General features: G+C 37.1%; 1 protein-coding gene across 1 annotated transcript in view; it reads right to left on the reverse strand.

The window, feature by feature from the left end:
* Positions 1–2,460: 2,460 nt before the first annotated feature.
* Positions 2,461–21,343, reverse strand: part of LOC116178291 — a 36,740-nt gene continuing 17,857 nt past the window's right edge. The window contains exons 2-3 of the mRNA XM_031497752.1: positions 2,614–2,952; positions 2,461–2,523 (exon numbers count right to left, since the gene is read on the reverse strand). Of these exons, the coding sequence (XP_031353612.1) occupies positions 2,461–2,523; positions 2,614–2,952 (402 nt within the window). The remainder of the gene's footprint in view (positions 2,524–2,613; positions 2,953–21,343) is intronic.

Consider the following 21,343-nt stretch of genomic DNA (forward strand, 5'->3'; position numbering starts at 1 on the left):
ATGGCGAAGGGGTACATCTTACTGCGCATTTATAGGGTTGATAGTGAACCTTTGAAACATAATCGATCAAAGAAACAAAAATATTTGGTGCATTGCAGAAGTTACACCCCTCCAAAGTGCTTGACACTTTTAACTAAAATCGAATTTTAAAAAAAAATTACGTTAATATTCAAAATGGCGAAGGGGTACATCTTCCTAGGGGTTTATAGCGTTGGTAGTGAATCTTTTAATCATAATCGATCAAAGAAACAAAAATATTTTGTGCACTGAGAAGTTACACCCCTCCGAAATGCATGACACTTTTAACTAAGTTCGAATTTTCTTAAAAAATTACGTGAATATCAAAATGGCGAAGGGGTACATCTTCCTGCGCATTTATAGGGTTGGTAGTGAATCTTTTAATCATAATCGATCAAAGAAACAAAAATATTTTGTGCATTGCAGAAGTTACACCCCTCCGAAGTACATGACACATTTAACTAAGTTCGAATTTTCTTAAAAAAATTATGTGAGTATCAAAATGGCGAAGGGGTACATCCTCCTAGGGTTTTATGGAGTTGGTAATGAATCTTTTAATCATAATCGATCAAAGAAACAAAAATATTTTGTGCATTGCAGAAGTTACACCCCTCCAAAGTGCTTGACACTTTTAACTAAGATCGAATTTATTTAAAAAATTACGTGAATATCAAAATGGCGAAGGGGTACATCTTCCTAAGGGTTTATAGAGTTGGAAGTGAATCTTTTAATCATAATCGATCAAAGAAAAAAAATATTTTGTGTACTGCAGAAGTTACACCCCTCCGAAGTGGATGACACTTTTAACTAAGTTCGAATTTTCTTAAAAAATTATGTGAATATCAAAATGGCGAAGGGGTACATCTTCCTGCGCATTTATAGGGTTGAACCTTTGAAACATAATCGATCAAAGAAACAAAAATATTTGGTGCATTGCAGAAGTTACACCCCTCCAAAGTGCTTGACACTTTACTAAAATCGAATTTAAAAACAAATTACGTTAATATCAAAAAGTGCGAAGGGGTACATCTTCCTAGGGGTTTATAGGGTTGGTAGTGAATCTTTTAATCATAATCGATCAAAGAAACAAAAATATTTGGTGCATTGCAGAAGTTACACCCCTCCAAAGTGCTTGACACTTTACTAAAATCGAATTTAAAAACAAATTACGTTAATATCAAAAAGTGCGAAGGGGTACATCTTCCTAGGGGTTTATAGGGTTGGTAGTGAATCTTTTCATCATAATCGATCAAAGAAACAAAAATATTTGGTGCATTGCAGAAGTTACACTCCTCCAAAGTGCACTCGAAAGTGCCTTTTAAATAAGATCGATTTTATTTTAAATTACGTGGTTATCAAAATGGCAACGGGGTGCATCTTTTTGAAGATTTAGAGGGTGATAGTGAACCTTTTCAACGTAATCGATAAAAGAAACGCCAATATTTAGTCATCTGAGGGGAGAAATTCGCCCTTAATGTACGCAATTCCTTTTAACACCCAAAAAAGTGCCAGATTCCCATGTTTTTTATGTTTAGATTTAGATTTATCTGTAGTACTACCGAAAAAATAGCGACTGTCCAGCGGATGAAATCCCGTAAAAAATTTGCGGTTCGTCTTACAAAATGGTATAGGTAACAAAAACACCAATAAACCACAATAACATTTTAATAAACCCTGATACTTCAAGAAGATTTCTATAGCGATTTTTCCCAACGTTTAAATACTTCAGATACTTTTCTTTGTTTCTTCAGATTATTCAAAATGTTTCATTTCTTCGAGTTTTTCCCATTCTGCAGCTTCAGAAGCCTTTTGAATTCTTTAATGTGATTCCACTTCCTCCATTCTCCAGATTATTCTTTATATTCTACTTCTTTTGCTAATTTTTCATTTATTCAGATTCTTATGATTCTTCCGATTTCTAAGAATCCATTCGAATCTTCTAATTCTAATTCTTCTGCAAATTCTTGAGATCCATATGATTATCAAAATTCTTTGGATTTTTCCGTTTCTTCGAGTTCTTCAAATTTTTCGCATTAAAACTTTAAGACACTTCTTTATGAAGGGCTTCGCGAAGGGCTGAAGGGGTTTCACAATTACAAAACGACGTCGCACTCTTCCTTTTCACTTTAAATTATAATCCAGAGTTTGACATTTACAAGGCAAAAGCTAGTCACCGGAAAATTAAACCTAAAAAGCCAATACCCGATCATAAAAGAGATTGCATGTCAACGTTTACGCTAAGATCCCAAATTACAAGGAGGAAAGTTTTGACGTAAAGTTTAATAACAAAACATTCTAGTGTACGAAAAATGTCACATTTAATCCCACGACCTGAAATACGACTTTCTGAAAATTTCTAAAAGCGACTGTCACACGATCTTTATACTTAGATCTTTAAAGTGCACCGAGTGCAATAAAAAAAGTTAGTTCGAAAGAAGCTAATTACGATAAAGTAAACACAACTTGATGGAAAAACGAATGCTTGGCCGATTGCCAAACGGAATACTAAAAATACTTTGATAGTTAAATTATTGAAAAGCTAGTTTATAGGTCGTAGAGTCACGCACGGGCACTAAATAGTTGAAATTAACTTACCCTTCCGACAAAAAATCTCCGATAACATTTAGCCGTATCGTCGGTTTCAATTTTCGCCCTCCACGTTCCGTGAGGTATAACGGGCTGGCCCCTATGGTCGTAATGGCATTCGTGATCGGTCCCATCGATCCAGTAACCCTTATCGGGAATAACTATCATGGGATAGGGTGAGGAGCGGGCCAGAGTGTCTTGAAGTAGTCGCTTCGATGCGATCGCCTGCTGCGGGGACGCCGGCGGTGTTTGTTGCGATGGGGTCGCGATGGGAGAGATTTTAATGTTATTATTCGATAGTCTGTCATCTTTGTTGTTGTCCTTATCGTTGTGCCTCTGTGTCGTCGGCTGTAACAAAAAAAAAGGGCTCGATGAGATTAGAGTTTTCCAGATAGGGCACGCAAACTACTAACAAGCAATCGATTTCGCGTGTCTTGTCTCTACGCCCCATTGTCGCGTTAAGGGCAGAGACTGATTGATAGGGTTGAGATCATTTTCTCCTCCCATCCAGATTAAAGGTCATCACTTCCATCTGTTATCACCTCAGTGGTTTGGAAAGGTTAATAGTAATTGATTATGATTACGTAACGTCTATGACCGATAAGCTTAAAAAATTACACGCTAACATTTCGCACGACTTTGATGGATTGATTGAAATCGAGCCGATCGAATCTAATTTCGCACTTCAGCGCTTATTTCATTTATTTATAACCGTTCAACGCACGAATGGTACACATTTTCGTGGCGCCTTTCGTATATTTAGAAACACGGAAAAATTGTGCGGCCATTTCCGATCGTATGCCAATAAAATAGGAACGTGTGCCGTAAACAGGTGAGAAGGCAGAGAGAAAAGAAGCTTCCAACTGTCAATATCAGACGGGACTTGCGGCTTAAGTTTTACCTGACCAATTTTATGACAAAAAGGATTTGCAATTTTCCAGGCCCGAGTTATAAACGAGGCTGGAAAGAGTACACAAGCCAAGACTTCCAATATACCTGGGTTTAGTGCGCTTGAATTGTCAAAGCCGGCAGAGATTCGAACAGAAGGTAAACGTGGATGATGCAGAAAAAAAACGTGAATACAAAAAAGTGAAATCATTGTTTTCGGGATATGCAGGTGGTTAGCCTATCCGCCCCCTCGTTCTAAAATTAATATGGGTCATTATTGTTCTTAATTATTGTTAAAGAGAATTTGCTAAAAGGCTGATAAGTGGACTTTGATCGTAGTTAGTAGTCACTGAATTATTATATTTAATTGAATGTGTTCTTTCACTGTGTCCTGTACCTCATATAGTGGATTACTGTAATATTCAGGAGGTTATGGGTCCAAGAACATTGTGGAAGTGGGGTACATGACGCTAATAAGCCCCCCATGTATGATCATAAAATTAATAAAAATGGCTAAATGTTAAATGTTTTCAATACAAAAAATTGCGAAAGAAGCACTAAATTTTCAACAATCTTAAAAGTTCAATTTCATATTGCTTTTCAGTTGGTAATGGTGCACTTAAAATTCCTGAGTGCGACCTTTAATTTCTTAAGAGGTTATGTTATTTTTCCACGATTTAATAAACGTTAAACAATGATGTGCGTTTTTAATTATACCATAATAGCAGTAGTTCTCTACATGGAAAAAGCGTTCGAAGTTAATCGGTAATCGCTAACAAAGAGAAGAGTGAGAAATATTACTTTCTCTCCCGACTGGGGCTTCTTCCGCAAATTTGTTTGTCGAACACGCTTAATTGGTGCCCTCTATTCGTTTTTATTAATTTCATTATCGTATCTTATTAGCGTCACATAACGTGGAAGTGAATTAGTGACTGGACGAACGAACGGATGACACTGTACGAATCAGCGAAGATTGAATCACTGATACACGAAAATTGTCGTTCACGGTGTCGTCAAATGGCCTATGGGAATACATGTCAGGTTAAAAAGTGAATCCAGAACTTCAAATCGGAGAAAATGGAATTCCGACAGCAACGTCAATGGCTGAAAGAAAAACTTGGTTAAAAAAAGATGAAGATGCGCAATCCTTGGTGAGTTAACCAATGAATGTCAGACCTCGAAAGAAATGTGGAAGAAACTGCAGAGAATTCACTTGACACAGGGATCACTAAGAAAATCAATGCTGATTAGAAAGTTTGTAGTAACGAGACTAAAGGAGGAAGAGGATATGAGAAAACATTTAAATGACCTGTTTATAACATGGCAAAAACTCAAGGAACTGTCACTGGAGATCAGTAAGAAATTATTTTACCCAAAATCGTCCTGAAACCTTCATTTTCATGCCTACTTTCTGTAAGGAAATTTGAGTTTCCATGACAGAGGCAGAGCAGACTACATTTCCTGCCGCTTGTCACTTTACTGGCCGCACCCATCACTTTACCGGCCGCACCGTCACTTTACAGGCCGCATTTGTGACATTTCTAATGTCTATAATGACACCTGTCGTCACTGACAGATTGACATTAATCAAAAGTTTTATATACAAATTGAAATGTTATACTAAAATACGATTTCGAGTAAAATTTAATACAAAACTCGTCAGTAAAATGGCATTACTTGACTCGGAAATTAAAGTACTCGGCCCCCAAGGTGCCTTCAATATTTCCTCGCCAGTAATGTGTCATTTTCATGACTTTTATGAAAATAACTAAGTATTCTTATCTCGTTTTACTGAGTCTTCTACCAAGTTTCGAGGTACTTTGTACAACGCTGAAGTCTCACCCCAGGAAACTGAGAATCAAGATCATTGAATGCCTTGATTCAAGGAAGCACAGAGACAGGAATTTAAAATGCCATGGTTGCAAAAAAGAGTTTCGACAAGTTGGGGAAAAATGAGAAGAAGGACACATGGCCAAATTTTGCAACAAGAAAGAGAAGAAAAACAACGCAACCAAGGTAAACGTATACATGTGGATGTGGAAGCTACAGCGACGTATCCTGAAGTAGTAATACCAGAAGCCTTTGGAGGATTTCTCAAATATGAGAGAAGCAATTGGTGCATTGAGGTCACGCTACAGAATACAAATAGAATGAAGTTAAAACTCGCCACCAATTCGTCGACGAAGATAAAAGAGGGATAGTGGAGATTAAGTCGGATTTTGACGGAAAAGTCTAGGACGTTAAAATTCAGGACGTGTTCTAGGTTCAAGATCTGCGAATGAACCTTCTATCTGTGGGAAAAATAAAAGACAAGGGGATGACAGTCGCCTGCGATGACAAAATCGCATCAGATCGTCAACAATGGACAGTATTGGAAAGTTGATCCTCTTGGTGCAGAGATTCAACGAGTTGTACCGGGTGACCCAATAAGACTGTTCCTCGGCCATATGTCGGGAACCGTTCGTCGTATGACTAAGGGGTAAAAAAATTATTCGGTAAATCGGTCATGAAGAATCGCTGGAAAATATTTTTTAGTTCTAAAAATGACCACCAGAGGGCGAAACTGCCATCTTAAACTTTAAAATTGCATTTTCTTTAAATTTCGCATAATAAACTAAACATTCTTTTTTCACATTTTTAAAGAGAACCGGTTTATCCAGCCATTCTTCATAACTGATTTACTCCATAATTTTTTGACCCCTAAGTCATATGACGAACGGTTCTCGAGATATGGCCGAGGAACAGTCTTATTGGGTCACCCGGTACATAATCCAAGAAAGAACGGACCGGTAGCAGGAGTGACGGCAGAATCGAAACTGAGTGAAACTGAAATATAGCACAGTCCTGAAACGCTTTTTTTGTGATGCCATTCAGCTCCGTCGGCGCATCGTTGCAAATCTTCTTCCTTTCAAAGGTTTTTTGAGTTTGGGGAACAAGAAGAAGTCTAAAGGGGGAGAATTCAGACGAGTAGAGGTGAGTGGAGAAGAACAGTGATCGAGTGTTTGACCAAAAACGGACGATTGTTGAGAGCTGAATGGGCTGGAGCGTTGTAGTGATGAAAAAACCAGTCACGACTTCTCCACATTTCTAGTCTTCTCCGCCGGATAGCTTCCCGCAGACGTTTAAGTAAGTATGGTTCACTGTGCAGCCTTGGGGGAGGTACTCGTGGAACAGGAACAGGAAAAGTTCTTTACCAACTCGTGAATACATTCGGTCCAGACAGATGCAGTGGCACGTTATTTTTTCATGTATTTACAGGCGGCGATGCTGTGTCAGGATTTTTTGAAAAGGGTAAAAAGTCCTTTTGGAAAACATGGCTTGGAAAACCCGATTATTACCAAAAGTTAAACGGACACTAGCATTTTTAGGGTAGGCGGGATAGTCGTATTTTCGATTTTTAAATGCCATTAGTAATTTGAACGATCCTGATTGTAAAATCAGAATTCCAAATATTACGAAGGGCTCGAAATTGCCTTCTGACACCTCCCCGGAGTTTAAATTGCAAATTCAGACATTGACCTCATATTTCGAGGTTTAACACAGAATTTCAGGTTTTAGTTATTGAGTTTTAGTTCGTATAATACGTCGACTTCATTTTTTTAGTATCGAAAGTAGTAGTTGTTTTTGATTCCTTATCCTGACTAATCTATGACTTGCGACGCTCGAAATTCCGGCTTCAAACGTGTAATTCCGACTTTAAATAAATGGCCCTTCGACGCCTTTGAATTCCAAATTACGATTAAGCTCAGCCGTTCGCGTGATTTTTTTATTACGACCTTTAAACTTGAAATTCCGACGTACATGCAAATTCCTAAATAATTCATGACCCTCGCGCAGTTCATCCAAAAATCTCCATTTCGAAGGATTCGCAAACAACGCGTATATAAATGAGAATAAAATGACACTCTCTCGCTAACCCCTAGGACTTTACGCATTGTCACGGTAGCTTTAACGAATAATAAGTCAGGATAAATTCCTACCGAATTTGTCATACAATTTAAATTTTATTTCCATAAAAATGCAAATCTATTACAGAAACATTTCTGAGGGAAAGCCAGCCCTTCCGTTTTCCTTGACCCAAGATCGGGTTACGGAAGTATTTTTCATGCACATTACGTGCCAAGGTGTAATTAATACGGCGAGGGGGGAAACCCTTTCACTTAAAAGGAAAATAAAATGTAATACCGGCCAAGTAATCCATTAAGCGTGACGTTTTAGATTTCGGGTATAAAGCAAAATCTTAACGACGCCACTTTGTTTTAACGTTCTTTTAATAGCGGACGGTAAAGATAATAAGTAAATTACCATAATTCATTCGTGGAACCTTTGACATTTTTTTTTGGCCGAAAACGGTAAATTCAGGTGTATTAAAGTCAGTGTTACGAGTCGGTATATTTTAAGACGGTAGTAGTATGTCAGGGAACGGCAAATGCTTCTTTCGGCATAAATTATTCATTAGCGACGTGCGCGAAATTTGCGCACCCAGACATTGCGATCCGTTTTTAAAATAAGATTTTATCGAGCAAATAAAGAAGCGCACAGTAAAACTCCACCTGCCTAGCGTTACCCGAACAGATTATTTTTCCAGGTTAACAAGTTTTTTTTATGAGGGTAACGCATCGCATCAAACGTTCGGTAAATAAACGCGTAAGGTGCCAGGTACGAGTAGCAAATATGATTGATTTATTACACAAGACTGGGGTGTTGCCCATTAATCTTCTGATGAAAATCTGACAGATCTAGATCTAGAATCTGACAATGGCTCTTGAGAAATTAATCCTTCCTGATGTTTCGAACACAAATCGATATCCGAAAAAATGATCAAAGTCCTCGTGTGAGATCGAAGGGACTTTAGCGCATTTTTGTGTGGCAGATCAGTGTTTTATTAGCCAATATTGACTCCACCATCAATAAGATCTTGCCGAAAGCTACCACGTTCACTTTGTCGGTACCATTTTCTCACTTACCGTGCACTCGCAATTCGCGTTTCAAGTGTTGACTCCACCATCAGTAAAATCCTTTGGGGGTTACCATATTCCCTTTGTCGACACCCACTTCTGATCACCCGCAACAATTCGGATTTGAAGTTTCGACTCCACCATCAGTAAGATCTCGTCGGGAGTTACCACATTCCCTTTGTCGATACACAGTTCCGACGTCCCGTTCATTCGTAATTCACATTTTGGTAGATTTCGCTAAAATCCCGGCATAAAATCGTATTCAACTTTTGGGTACTTCAATAGTGACCTTCTATTAGTGACACGAGAAAGAGAGACCGCGATTCGCGCTGTAAGAAACTTTTGGGCGCCCAAAGTCGACTACCCCTCGAAGCGCGCCGCGCAAAAGGTGGTTTATTTCGCCCCTAGGAAAAAAAACAAAATTCCGCAGGAGTTGTGCGCGTTGACAAGATCTTCCCGACGACACCAATTTGAAAACAATCGGAGAAAAACTGTAGAAGAAGATAGATAAAAACTGAAAAATCTCCAGGTTAGTAAAATACGCTCGGGGATGGCGTCCAGATGTCGTCGACTCCAAATCTGGTAGCCCCATCCCTAACGTTCTTAATTACACGGCCCCGATAGTTACATGTACACTCCTTGTCTTTTTACAAGCGTTTTTCTACGAGCGCGCATTTACTGCCAGCCAGCCAGCCAGCCAGCCAAAGTGAGATTAAAAGCTACTTTTTACAAAAAAAAATTTTTGCAAAAATGCGCTAAAAATAAAGTCACAGAGGTGTTCCGATGGAGGCCATGCCGATTTTTGAATCCCTTTAAACCTCAAAGGGCCTTAAGGAAACTGCTCAAGTTAAAACGGAGCCCATTTTCGGCTTCAGTGCATCCGTTTTAAATACCGGGCGACCCATTCGTCGACCATATCTCGGGAACCGTTCGTCGTATGACTTAGGGGCAAAGAAAATTATTGGGTAAATCGGTCATGAAGAATCGCCGGAAAATATTTTCAAGTTCTAAAAATGACCACCAGAGGGCGTAACTGCCGTCTTAAATTTTAAAATTGCATTTTCTTTAAAAACTACACATGCCTCTAGCAACAATAGCCCAGTCAATTTAGACCAAAAATGGGCAAGGAACTAAAAATACTAGTTCCAATTTTTTCAGAAATGTGTAGGGAGAGGTTCCCTGAACAAGAAAAAATAAAGTCCCTCCAAATTCCGGTGCCGCTGGGGGAAGGGGGAGGGGGGCTTTAAACGACCCATTTTTCAGTTTTTCGCTTTTAACTCGAAAATGGTGCGTTACAGTGAAAAAGTTCTTCAGTACAAAATGAAAGCTTATTAAATTTGCTACAAGTTTGGTTATATACATTTTTTCGAAAACTGAACCGTTTTATGGTATTAATGTTCTCGTACCCATCGAATACAACTGCACAATTGGAAGAATAGTGATTTATTATACAGGGTGACAATTTGAAAACTTACCACCCCCCATATCTTAGTAAATAAACGAGATATTTAAAAAAATCAAAATCCGTTTCGGTAACTCGGAGGGGGAATCAAAATGACATAGTTGGCGACGCACCCCCTCACACCCCCTGCGCCCTAGCCACCCCAACTTTTAAATCTTAAATAGTAACCCCCCATGTGTGATACGTCGTTGGAAAGCTCTGAAAAAATGCTTTCCAACCATACCAAATAGCATTACATTTAGGTTTTATAATTATCGTGCAAATCAAAAAGTAAACTAATAATTATGATATATTTTCTGAATCAAAGTTATAGACTAGAAACTAATTTCGAAAAAAAATTCAAAGGGCTGTAACTTTTGAACTAGTAGCCCAATCTTGGAACTGGTTGAAATTATGGATTCTACAGGCCACATTGTATACGAAAATTTTTTTCCGGGTCGATCAGAGGCAATTTTTTTTCGGGGCTCAAAAAAAGGCAGTTCCTTTTTTTCCAAAAATCGAGTGCACCAAAATTTCTCGGGAAAACACTTTCATTTGGTACTGAAGAACTTTTTCACTGTAACGCACCATTTTCGAGTTAAAAGCGAAAAACTGAAAAATGGGTCGTTTAAAGCCCCCTCCTCCCCTAGCGGTACCGGAATTTGAAGGGACTTTATTTTTTCTTGTTCAGGGAACCTCTCCCTACACATTTCTGAAAAAATTGGAACTAGTATTTTTAGTTTCTCTGATTTTCCTATTTTGACTGGACTACAAGGTAAGTATAAAGCATCGACGAAGAAATTCAGTCTTCTTCCGCTTCATGTGATCAAAATTTACTCAGTTAGTCCCCTGTCCCTTGACCATTGTCTATTTGTTACTGAAAACAGAATTGAAAAATTCGAAACCGTTCGTGAGTTACAGACGGAGGAACGGACAGAAAGTGCAAAATCATGAACGAGCTCTGGATCTCTAGTTAATAACGAGTGCATAAACAGTAAAATTTATTGGCTAAACAATCAAACGTCCTGTTAAACCCGTTCGATTCGTCACTTCGAAAACGTGAATTCTTAATCAGGTACAGAGAAACTACTATCACAGAATGAAAGTAATATCGATGCTTTCAGAAAAAGATCGCGATCGATGGTTGGTAAAAGTCGCGACTTTCACTGCAAAAAAAAGGCCTTCAAATCGACCGTATGTTTATCGGTGAACCTTTAATTTTTAAAAGGGAGCAGGGTGGTCTAAATACAACGCTCCAATTTCGCAAGGACAATTGGGCCAATCCTTTTTTTGCGTGAGGTCTTTGGACTAACGAAGTGGGCGACGACGGTGATGTAATAGCGTAATTAAATCACGCGTGGAGATTTTGTCAACCTATTTGCCGTATACGGGGAAGCTTAATGCGAGAGCTTTATGCGTTCTCACATGTATTACGGAAGTCCAATTAAAACTCGTCAAACACTAAAATAAAACTGGTATCAGGCGTTAGTCACTGCTTTGTAATGAAGGGTTTAAAGGTAACCAACGTGATTCAGATCATAATTATGTAAGTGAAAACCTTGAGGCGAGTTCGTAAACAAGAAAAAACCTTAGAAATGTCAATACCAAAAGCCCCCACGACTCACCTCTCGAGCGTGATATCGTCAAACTCGAGTATTAAGTAATTAATGAAACCGAGAACTTTAATTAAATTAGGTTCGAGATTTATTACTTTCATATGAATATAGTGGGCCATTCACTTTGGAAATTAATAATCAAGAGAGAAAATTTATTTCAGAAATAAGCCTACCGCTTTAGACTCTTTTCCTTCGCGTACAAAAGTACTGTTGATTGGAAACGTCGACGTCGATGTACACAAAAATGCGTACGGGATGACACGCAAATGGTGGATTATTTTTAATTATGTGCGTCACTAAATGATGACGGTGTAGTTTTTCGTACATTCTTCATAGACAATGGGTGATCATATGTTCAAAGAAATATTACGTCACGTCTTCTGGTAATCAATTCGATAAGGGATAGTAGTTGTATTCGTACACAAATGAAGTCGCCGAAATGAGTGGATACGTGGACAGACAGACACACAAATCCAAAATTCCAAATACATACGTGTAAAATTTCAGCTGTGTATGGTATGGATAAGAATTATGTTGGTAACTTTTTTGCAATCTTATTAGGGACTTTGGAACAAACGTTATAGCGAATTGTTCAAAGAAATTTTTTGCGCGATATTCTTAATTTTGAAAAATTGGATATAAACTGTATAGAAGGCTCTTAGAAACCTTTATGAACATATTTTCAGATAGAGCAACTGTGTTTATTAGGCGAATGAAATAAACATTTAGCGATCGATCTGTTTGTCTGCTGGTGTATGTTACTCTAGAGCTCAAAAATTGTAGGAATTTTCAAAAATTCGTTTTTGATTTCTTTTAAGTATACACTGTGTCTAAGGATGTCTATAACGGGGATCTCTAGAACAGATAAAAAAATGTTCCAAAACCCACTCGTGGGTATTGCCGCGTAACACAAAGTATTGAAACGACGCATCGTCACCAAAAGCACACAAAATGTCGAATCTGCATATTGAAGCACATCCACGTCCAGAGAAAGAGAGGAGTTATAAGTTATAAAGTTTCAAAGAAATATTACCATACATAAGAAAGTTGGCTATGAGCAACCTGTGCAGTCACTGCGTATGCCCACATAATTTTTACTATGTGCGAAATATTTGCCTTTACTAGAAGCGCCTGTGGCTAAAATTTCAAAGAAGTATCTCCATAAATAAGAAAGTTAGCATTGCGCAGTCACTGCGCATGCCCACATAATTTTTACTATGTGCGAAATGTTTACCTTTACTAGAATCGCCTGTGGTTAAAATTTCAAAGAAATATCTCCATAAATAAGAAATTTGGCATTGCGCAGTATGCCCACACATCACTGCGCATGCCCACACATTATTTTTACTATGTGCGAAATGTTTGCCTTTACTAGAAGCGTCTGTGGTTAAAATGTCAAAGCAATATCTCCATAAATAAGAAAGTTGGCATTGCGCAGTCACTGCGCATGCCCACATAATTTTTACTATGCGCGAAATGTTTATCTTTACTAGAAGCGTCTGTGGTTAAATTTCAAAGAAATATCCCCATAAATATGAAAGTTGGCATTGCGCAGTCTGCGCAAAATATGGAGTTAAATGAAACTGATCGAATTGGGCAAATATAGACCATAAAAGCTATCAATTAGCGAAAACCCGAAGTCTCTAGGTGGCCCAGGGGCCGAGATCTCGATGGAACGGACGGACGGACGGACGGACGGAAACACGAGCACATAAGCTTTACCTCAACTTCGTTGTGTTACGCTAAAAAAATAAAATTCTCATTGCCACTCTTTGAGCCCTACACCGTTGATACATTTTCAATACAACGTTCCGTTTCGAAGAAATCATCATTAACTTTATTTTTTTTTATATGGCCCGTAAAAATGTACATACTGTATTGAGTAACAGTTTTATTGCGAATACACAAAAAACAAAAGTTGGACATTTGGTTTTAACAGGATGGTGCACCCGCACACAACGCCCTAATCGTGCGTGAATAGGTACCTATTTCCTGGAAAATGGAAAATATATCGGATACGATTAGCGCGATGTGGGCCGGTGTACCATCCTATTTGAAACCAACAGTTTTCAAGTTTTTGTATGAAATACCCCTAGCCAAGAAGTGCCCTCAACAAATATAAAGACTCGATCTCTATTTTCCTTAGCATTTTCAAGGTAACCTTTGGAGAACAACAATCAAGTCTTGGCTGGAGGAGTGGGGCATTTGATACCCCCAGAACCAATGGTCCTACCACAAGAGCGCCCAGCCTTCAAGGGCTATATACTAGTTTTTGAAAACGGGCAGACAAATCTTGTCCCTCACATAGGACATTCGAGGGAAATATAAGGAGATTTTGAGGAAATAAGAGAAATTTCCGAGGAAATCTAGAGGAAAAGTCTTGTCCCTCGTTTAGGAAATTTCGAGAAAAAGTTGGGAACTATTAGGACAAAATTAGAGGAAATTCTGGAGAAATATTAGAAAATTTTGGATAAATAGGAGGCCATTTCAAAAGAATGAGGACCTCCTAGGCAAATATTAAGAAATTTTGCGAAAATGTATGTAGAGGGAAAGGCTTGTTCCTCGTTTAGGAAATTTCGAGGAAATAGCTGGGAAGTATGTAGTAATTTGACAAAATTGTGTGAAAATATTAAGAGATTTTGGCGAAACAGGCGAAAATTTTACAGAAATGAAGAAATTGTAGGGAAATATTAGGAATTTTCAGGAAATAAGAGGAAATCCTGAGGAAATCTCGAGAAAATTCTGGGGAAATCTAGAGGAAATTTTAAGGAAGTACTTAGCGTTACACATATCACGTTAATTCGTAAAAATTTTATGTAAATTTGGGGAAATTTAAGGCAATGCTAGAAATGTTGGGGAAATTAAGGGAAATGGCAACGTAAGAAATCGTTGTCCTCTAAAATAAGTCGTGACCAACCATACAGTGTCAGTCATCATGTAACAGCGACCAACTTTCCTATTTTACATACAACACCCTATATATTCAACTTTTGGATTCGTCCAAATATTCTAAACATATTTCAATTTTTTCGGAAATGGTGTTTTCAGATTTGTTACAGAAATTAATTTAAAAATTACGCATTTAATTGTTTAATTTAAGTATTGAGTTTGTTATAGCAGATTTCTTTTTTTTGCAGGTTAATTTTTACAATAGAATACCACTTCCTCAACTATTTCTAAAATAGTTGAAGGTGCAGGGTGTCCCATTTTCGACTCTGCAATTGTTAGAGCTATCAAAAATGGAACATAAACGTCATGTGTTGGGTCAAACTTAAAATGGTAAAATTTTTCTATCGATATTAAATTTTTTGAATTTATTAGTGTTATATTTTCGAAAAAAGAATTTAATATACTGTCTGTGTAGTTAAAATAAAGTGTTCAAATAAAAAAATGAGGTTAGATCTATAACTTTTTTACCTCACCGCGTATACTTATTTTGAAAACGAAAAATTATTATAATAAAATATCACCAAAAAAGAATAATGTGATTTAAAAAAATCAAATTTGTTTAATCTTTTTTGAAACAATATTGAATTTTTTAATTTGTTAGTGTTATATTTTTGAAAAGATAATTTAATATACTGTCTGTGTAGATTAAAATATACAGGGTATTCCATTTAAAAAAACGATGTTAGGTTCATAACTTTTTTGCCTGACCTCGTATACTAATTTTGGCAAATTTTCATAATAATAATAGAGGTAATAATATAATATCATTATAAAGGCTTTTAAGAATAAAAATGTCTCTATATTTCTTTTAACTAAGAAAATAGAGGGTCATTCTGAAATTGTCAATTTTTCTATTTTCCTCCGTATCTGTTAAGCGAGCGAATATTTTCAAATTTTGACTTTACCATTTTCAGTTTGACCCAAAAAGAGCACATGACGCCTACATTACGTTTTTGATAGCACTAAAAATTAGGAAGACACCCTGTATATAAAATATGTCTATAACGTATTTAAATTTCGAGAAAATTCTGAGAAATCTAGAGGACATTTTAAGAAAATAAAAGGTAACTTCTATAGGGAAGTAACGTTACTCATTTTACGTTAATTCAGAGAAATTTTGTATTAATATGGGGAAATTTTAAATACTGCTCGAAATTTTGGAGAAATTATCGTGTCAATTTTTAGGCAACGAAAGGAATCTTCGTCCCCTAAAATGAGTGGTGACCAACCCTGAGTGGTTGATCACGAGGGAAATTCTTGTCCCTCGTACAGGAAATTTCGAGGAAATATCTAAGAAATGGACGAAATTAGAGGAAATGTTGAGGAAATAGGAAGAAGTTCCGAGAAAATTCTAAGAAAATGTAGATGAAAGGAAATAAAAGGTTTCTAAAGGGAAGTAAACGTTCATGAAATTTGAAATATCAGCTTAATTTGGAAAAATTTGGGAAATTTAAGGCAATACTAGAAATGTTGGAGAAATTAAGGGAAATGGTGGTAATACCTATCTAATTGGAAAAAAGGTATGGTCGATTCAAGGTCTTGTCACCCTGTATAGGGTTTAAGAAGGGGTGGAAAAAGGGGTTGGAGACAAATACAAAATTTCCCATGGGAGAAATTTACTTGATCAACATTCGCGTTTTTTCTTATTAAATAAATAGTTCACTTTAGCAAAGCTCACCCAAAGGTAACTTAGATAAAGGTGAACAACATTTCTTTTGCGTCAAGTTACCAATTAAAATATTGCGAAGGGCGCGTATCGCTTTCACACGCTGTGCAATTTTTAATGCAAAATGTGTTTATTTGGGAAACCGTCTTGTCGTTAGATCGTTCGTGACTACCATGAATACATTCCACCTGATCAATATTCAAAGCTATCTAACTGTACAAGTCAACCGACTTCCTAGTTTCTAATTTCGATAAGTGCCACATTGGAGACGTTCCCTATCGTTATCAGGCGGATGCTAAGTACGTCAACGGAGGTGAAGGATAGATGAAGGGTGTTTTACGCTTCATTGAATTTTCGGTCACTACGTTATCAGTCGTGCTAATGCAACGTGTTGTGGGTCAACATAGTAAAAACCAATCCCCACCCCTCGATCGGGGGGCACCGAAATTGCCGTGATGTAATGCATGCTTAATTGACTTCATTACATCTGTGAAAATTCAGGTCGCCTTTCATATTAGGTTTCCAATTGACATTTCGACCTATGAACTATTTTAATTTTAGCGATTCTGCAATCTCTTCCCTACCGAATGATCAATACGGCTTCATTTGCACTATTTTTTTATACGAGTAAAACTCGCGCAGTACTCACGGGATGCCAAACAATGAGGTTTTGTTGCACGTACATTTTTCCATTAAACCGGCATTCGAAAAAATCGAAGCGAAACGTCATAACGATTTCATTATGCATGCGTTAATTTACGGCGACGCGGGTTTTGCAAACTCCCGTTTTAAATTTGCTTAAAAGTTTTCCCGAGAGTTTTCCAGTTTGCACACAGTCCGACAAACAAAAAAGAAACGGGCGTCCCCTGTTCCTAAAGACCAAATTTTCCGGAACATCGCGCGTCAATCATTTTTTTTAACGTTACCATCATTAGGTGTCCCGCAGGGTGTCGGGCGGTGGGCCCATTACGTTTCGATTTATCAACAATGACGAGGGAAATGAACGATTTAGTTCAGGTGTTCAGCTTCACACAAATTAATAGTGTCGTCTGGTTTATTTTGGTCCCAGATATTTTCAGTTTCCCCTTCTTTGTGAAATAAATTCCCCAGTCATTTTTACGGTACGTGCGAAAACTGTACCGGAAGCGTGTTACTTTTTGGGTATGAATGGGTGAAAAGCCGAAGCGGAAGCGACCGAATTTATTTTACAAGAATAATGCGTATAAAGAGCCAGGTGCCAGGCTTTAATAAAATGTGTATATGGCAGTTGTTCCAATTCAAATGTGGGTAGAAATTTTTTCGGGGGGGCATGACAGTGTAACGCACTCGAATATTTTACGTGAGTTTAAATGGAAAGGATGCGTCAGAATATTCTTACTCATATGTAAATGGATACGCGAGGAACAGATGTGTTAAAGTTAACTGGAAATTATTTCTTCAAAGTGGCGTGCCGTTTAATTACCGACGGTGATAGAGTTTCTGACCTATAAATTAACTCTTCCTCCTTCAAGTTTTGTTGGCCCAAAGATTGAAATGTTATTTGTCAAATCTTACGAGTGCTTCCATTTTTCTTCCACTTGAGTAGCTGTTATTTCTTTTACTTACTTACGACTTCGACACTTTTGCAGTATGATTGAATTGAATTTCTCCAGTTAAAGCCAATATTAGAAATTCAACCTCAAAATTCGAAATTTAAACCCTATACACATAACAAAAGTGGCGAGAGGTAACTGGAATTACATCATTCCCAACTTAAAAGTATAAAAACTGAAATAATTCGAAAAATCATTTTTGAGATTAGTTCAGTACCTTTCTTGAGTGTATGTAACGACTCATGCCACAAATATGTTCCCAGGTGAGATGAGAATAAAGAAAATTAAATCAGAAGTACGTCAATTTCCCAAGCTAATGAAACAAAGTTCGGTGGTATTGAGTAACCACGTATAATTTGGTTCCCTCGTCCCCCATCTCAAACGGAAACGGCACAAAAGATACATTTTGCGACAAAAATAAGGAACTGTAAAATTTCCCATTGCTCATCGCAAGAGTAGCTTGAAAGTGTAACCGAAGCCTATCAAATGTACGTCGGATTTAGATAGAATAACATCCAAAAATACAAGGAAGCCTTTTTCGGAGAAGTAACCTAAAACATCTGCCTTAAATTGTCCCGAATATCCAGAGCTGCTTGCATAAAACGCGAATATCTGGAATGTATTCCAGTTCCGCCCGGCCATACATTCGCATTATTACTCCCAATAGTAAAGAGACAAGACAATCCAAAACTCGGTTAATTCGCATCGCGCATTTAAATAGCCCCGGTAAAAAGCCGCGCGGTTGACAATTCCAATTTTCAATTTCAGACCAACTTCCAAGCAATTTGCATGCAAAATTCGTCTTCCAAATGAACATTAGGAACGAGCCAGTTACCGAAAATACATCGCGAAGATAAAGGCGAACAATCGCAATTAATTTTACAAGGGAACGATTCAAGAAAGCCCTAAAGCTCTACATTAATAAGTTTTTATAGGGGCACGTAACTTCATTTATTCGCGGGGAAATTAAGCCGAAGTACCGAGAGAACGGCGCCCTTACAACTCGAAACTGCGATGGGCCGAGATAAAAATCGCCTGTTTATTTTACATATGACAAATGCAATTGCGTTTATTTAATTTGCATAAGTAATTTCGTGTTATTACCTACGTCCGATTCGCTTTGCTTGATTACCGGGTTCACAACTAAGAGTTACGTGGGAAAGTTCGTAAGCGTGAAGTCTTCATCGTAAATAAAATACGGAAACGCGGCACAAATCAGATTTCTCACAATAAAATAATAATTAAAATATAAGGGGCACTTTTCTCGCCCTCTGTCGGTCTATATTTTTCCCTTTTGAGAAACGAAATTTAGCTTGTTTCTGATCCATTAGTTGTCCAACTAGAAGATACTAAAAACTTTGAGACTTGGACGAGGGTAACAGGTAACTCAAGCTCAAGGTAAATTTGTTTATTATTGTTGTCGATACCTGCGTATGAGCTGCGTCGGACGAGTTGTTCTCTCTCATTTACATGGTCTATTAATAATTTGTTTAAATAATTATTCGATTGTTTACACAATCACGGAACTAATTTGGGTACAAATTAGTTTTTAATTTTCAATTCAAACTATTGATTTCACATGTTAAAGGCGTCATTTGGGACGGTGGGAATGTGCAGTTGAAGGGTTGCTGGGCAGTATTCGATTTTGTAAATACTTTTTTAGTATTCAAATCCTTTAAAGTATTCAAATACTTTGTAATTAAATACTTTTATGGAAGCAGTATTTGTATTTGTAACTCAAATACTTTCACAAATATTTAGTATTCGAATACTTCGCAAAGTATTTGGATACTTCGTAAAGTATTCGAATACTTCGCAAGGTATTTGAATACTTTGAGAAGTATTCGGATACTTCGCTTATTTTTTAACCTTCCTTTTTTTTACCAAAAATCGACTACTCCAAAATTTCTCGGGAAAACACTTTTTCTTATTAATTTTGATGCGTAGAATCCAAACGATTCGTACTTTTTCGATTAGACTTCTCAATCAAAAGTTATGGACTAGAAACCAATTTCGAAAGAAAATTCAAAAGGCTGTAACTTTTGAACTAGTAGCCCAATCTGAGAACTGTTTGAAATTATGGATTCTGCAGGCCACATTCTATAAGAAATTTTTTTTCCGGGTCGATCTGAGAAAATTTTTTCTTCGAGCCCTAAAAAAAGGCAGTGTATAACCTTCCTTTTTTACCAAAAAATCGACTACACCAAAATTTCTCGGGAAAACACTTTTTCTTATTAATTTTGGTGCGTAGAATCCAAAACAATTCGTACTTTTTCGATCAGACTTCTCAATCAAAAGTTATAGACTAGAAACCAATTTCGAAAAAAAATTCAAAGGGCTGTAACTTTTGAACTAGTAGCCCAATCTTGGAACTGTTTGAAATTATGGATTCTACAGGCCACATTCTATAAGAAATTTTTTTCCGGGTCGATCTGAGACAATTTTTTCTTCGAGCCCTAAAAAAAGGCAGGTTATAACCTTCCTTTTTTACCAAAAATCGACTACACCAAAATTTCTCGGGAAAACACTTTTTCTTATTAATTTTGGTGCGTAGAATCCAAAACAATTCGTACTTTTTCGATCAGACTTCTCAATCAAAAGTTATAGACTAGAAACCAATTTCGAAAAAAAATTCAAAGGGCTGTAACTTTTGAACTAGTAGCCCAATCTTGGAACTGTTTGAAATTATGGATTCTACAGGCCACATTCTATAAGAAAATTTTTTTTCCGGGTCGATCTGAGACAAAAAAAGGCAGTGTATAACCTTTCCTTTTTTTACCAAAAATCGACTGCACCAAAATTCTCGGGAAAACACTTTTTCTTATTAATTTTGGTGCGTAGAATCCAAAACAATTCGTACTTTTTCGATCAGACTTCTCAATCAAAGTTTATAGACTAGAAACCAATTTCGAAAAAAAATTCAAAGGGCTGTAACTTTTGAACTAATAGCCCAATCTTCGAACTGTTTGAAATTATGGATTTTACAGGCCACATTCTATAAGAAAAAATTTTTTCCGGGTCGATCTGAGACAATTTTTTTTCGGGCCTCAAAAAAAAGGCATAGTATAACCTTCCTTTTTTGCCAAAAGTCGACTGCACCAAAATTTCCCGGGAAAACACTTTTTCCTATTAATTTTGGTGCGTAGAATCCAAAACAATTCGTACTTTTTCGATCAGACTTCTCAATCACAAGTTATAGACTAGAAACAAATTTCGAAAAAAAATTCAATTCGAAAAAAAATTCAAAGGGCTGTAACTTTTGAACTAGTAGCCCAATCTTAAAACTGCTTGAAATTATGGATTCTACGGGCCAAATTCTATAAGAAAATGTTTTTTCCCGATCGATCTCAGACAATTTTTTTCCGGCCTCAAAAAAAGGCAGTACTTTTAAGTTATTCAAATATTTGAGAACAATTTAGAAATGTTTAGGGAAAGTTTCCATTGTCACAAAATCAAATATAAAAATCCGATACATCTGAATACCGAACTCGATAGTCTACGTAACTTAAAAAACAATAGGGACCTTTCTTATATCCTTAAGACCATTTTCAAAGCGATCGCACGTTTCTAAACAAGTTATCATGCACACGGACAAACGGATGGTCAAAAATGGATCTGTTCCAAAATCG

Source organism: Photinus pyralis, unplaced genomic scaffold (assembly GCF_008802855.1).
Source record: "Photinus pyralis isolate 1611_PpyrPB1 unplaced genomic scaffold, Ppyr1.3 Ppyr1.4_LG8, whole genome shotgun sequence".
NCBI classification, from domain to species: Eukaryota; Metazoa; Arthropoda; class Insecta; order Coleoptera; family Lampyridae; genus Photinus; species Photinus pyralis.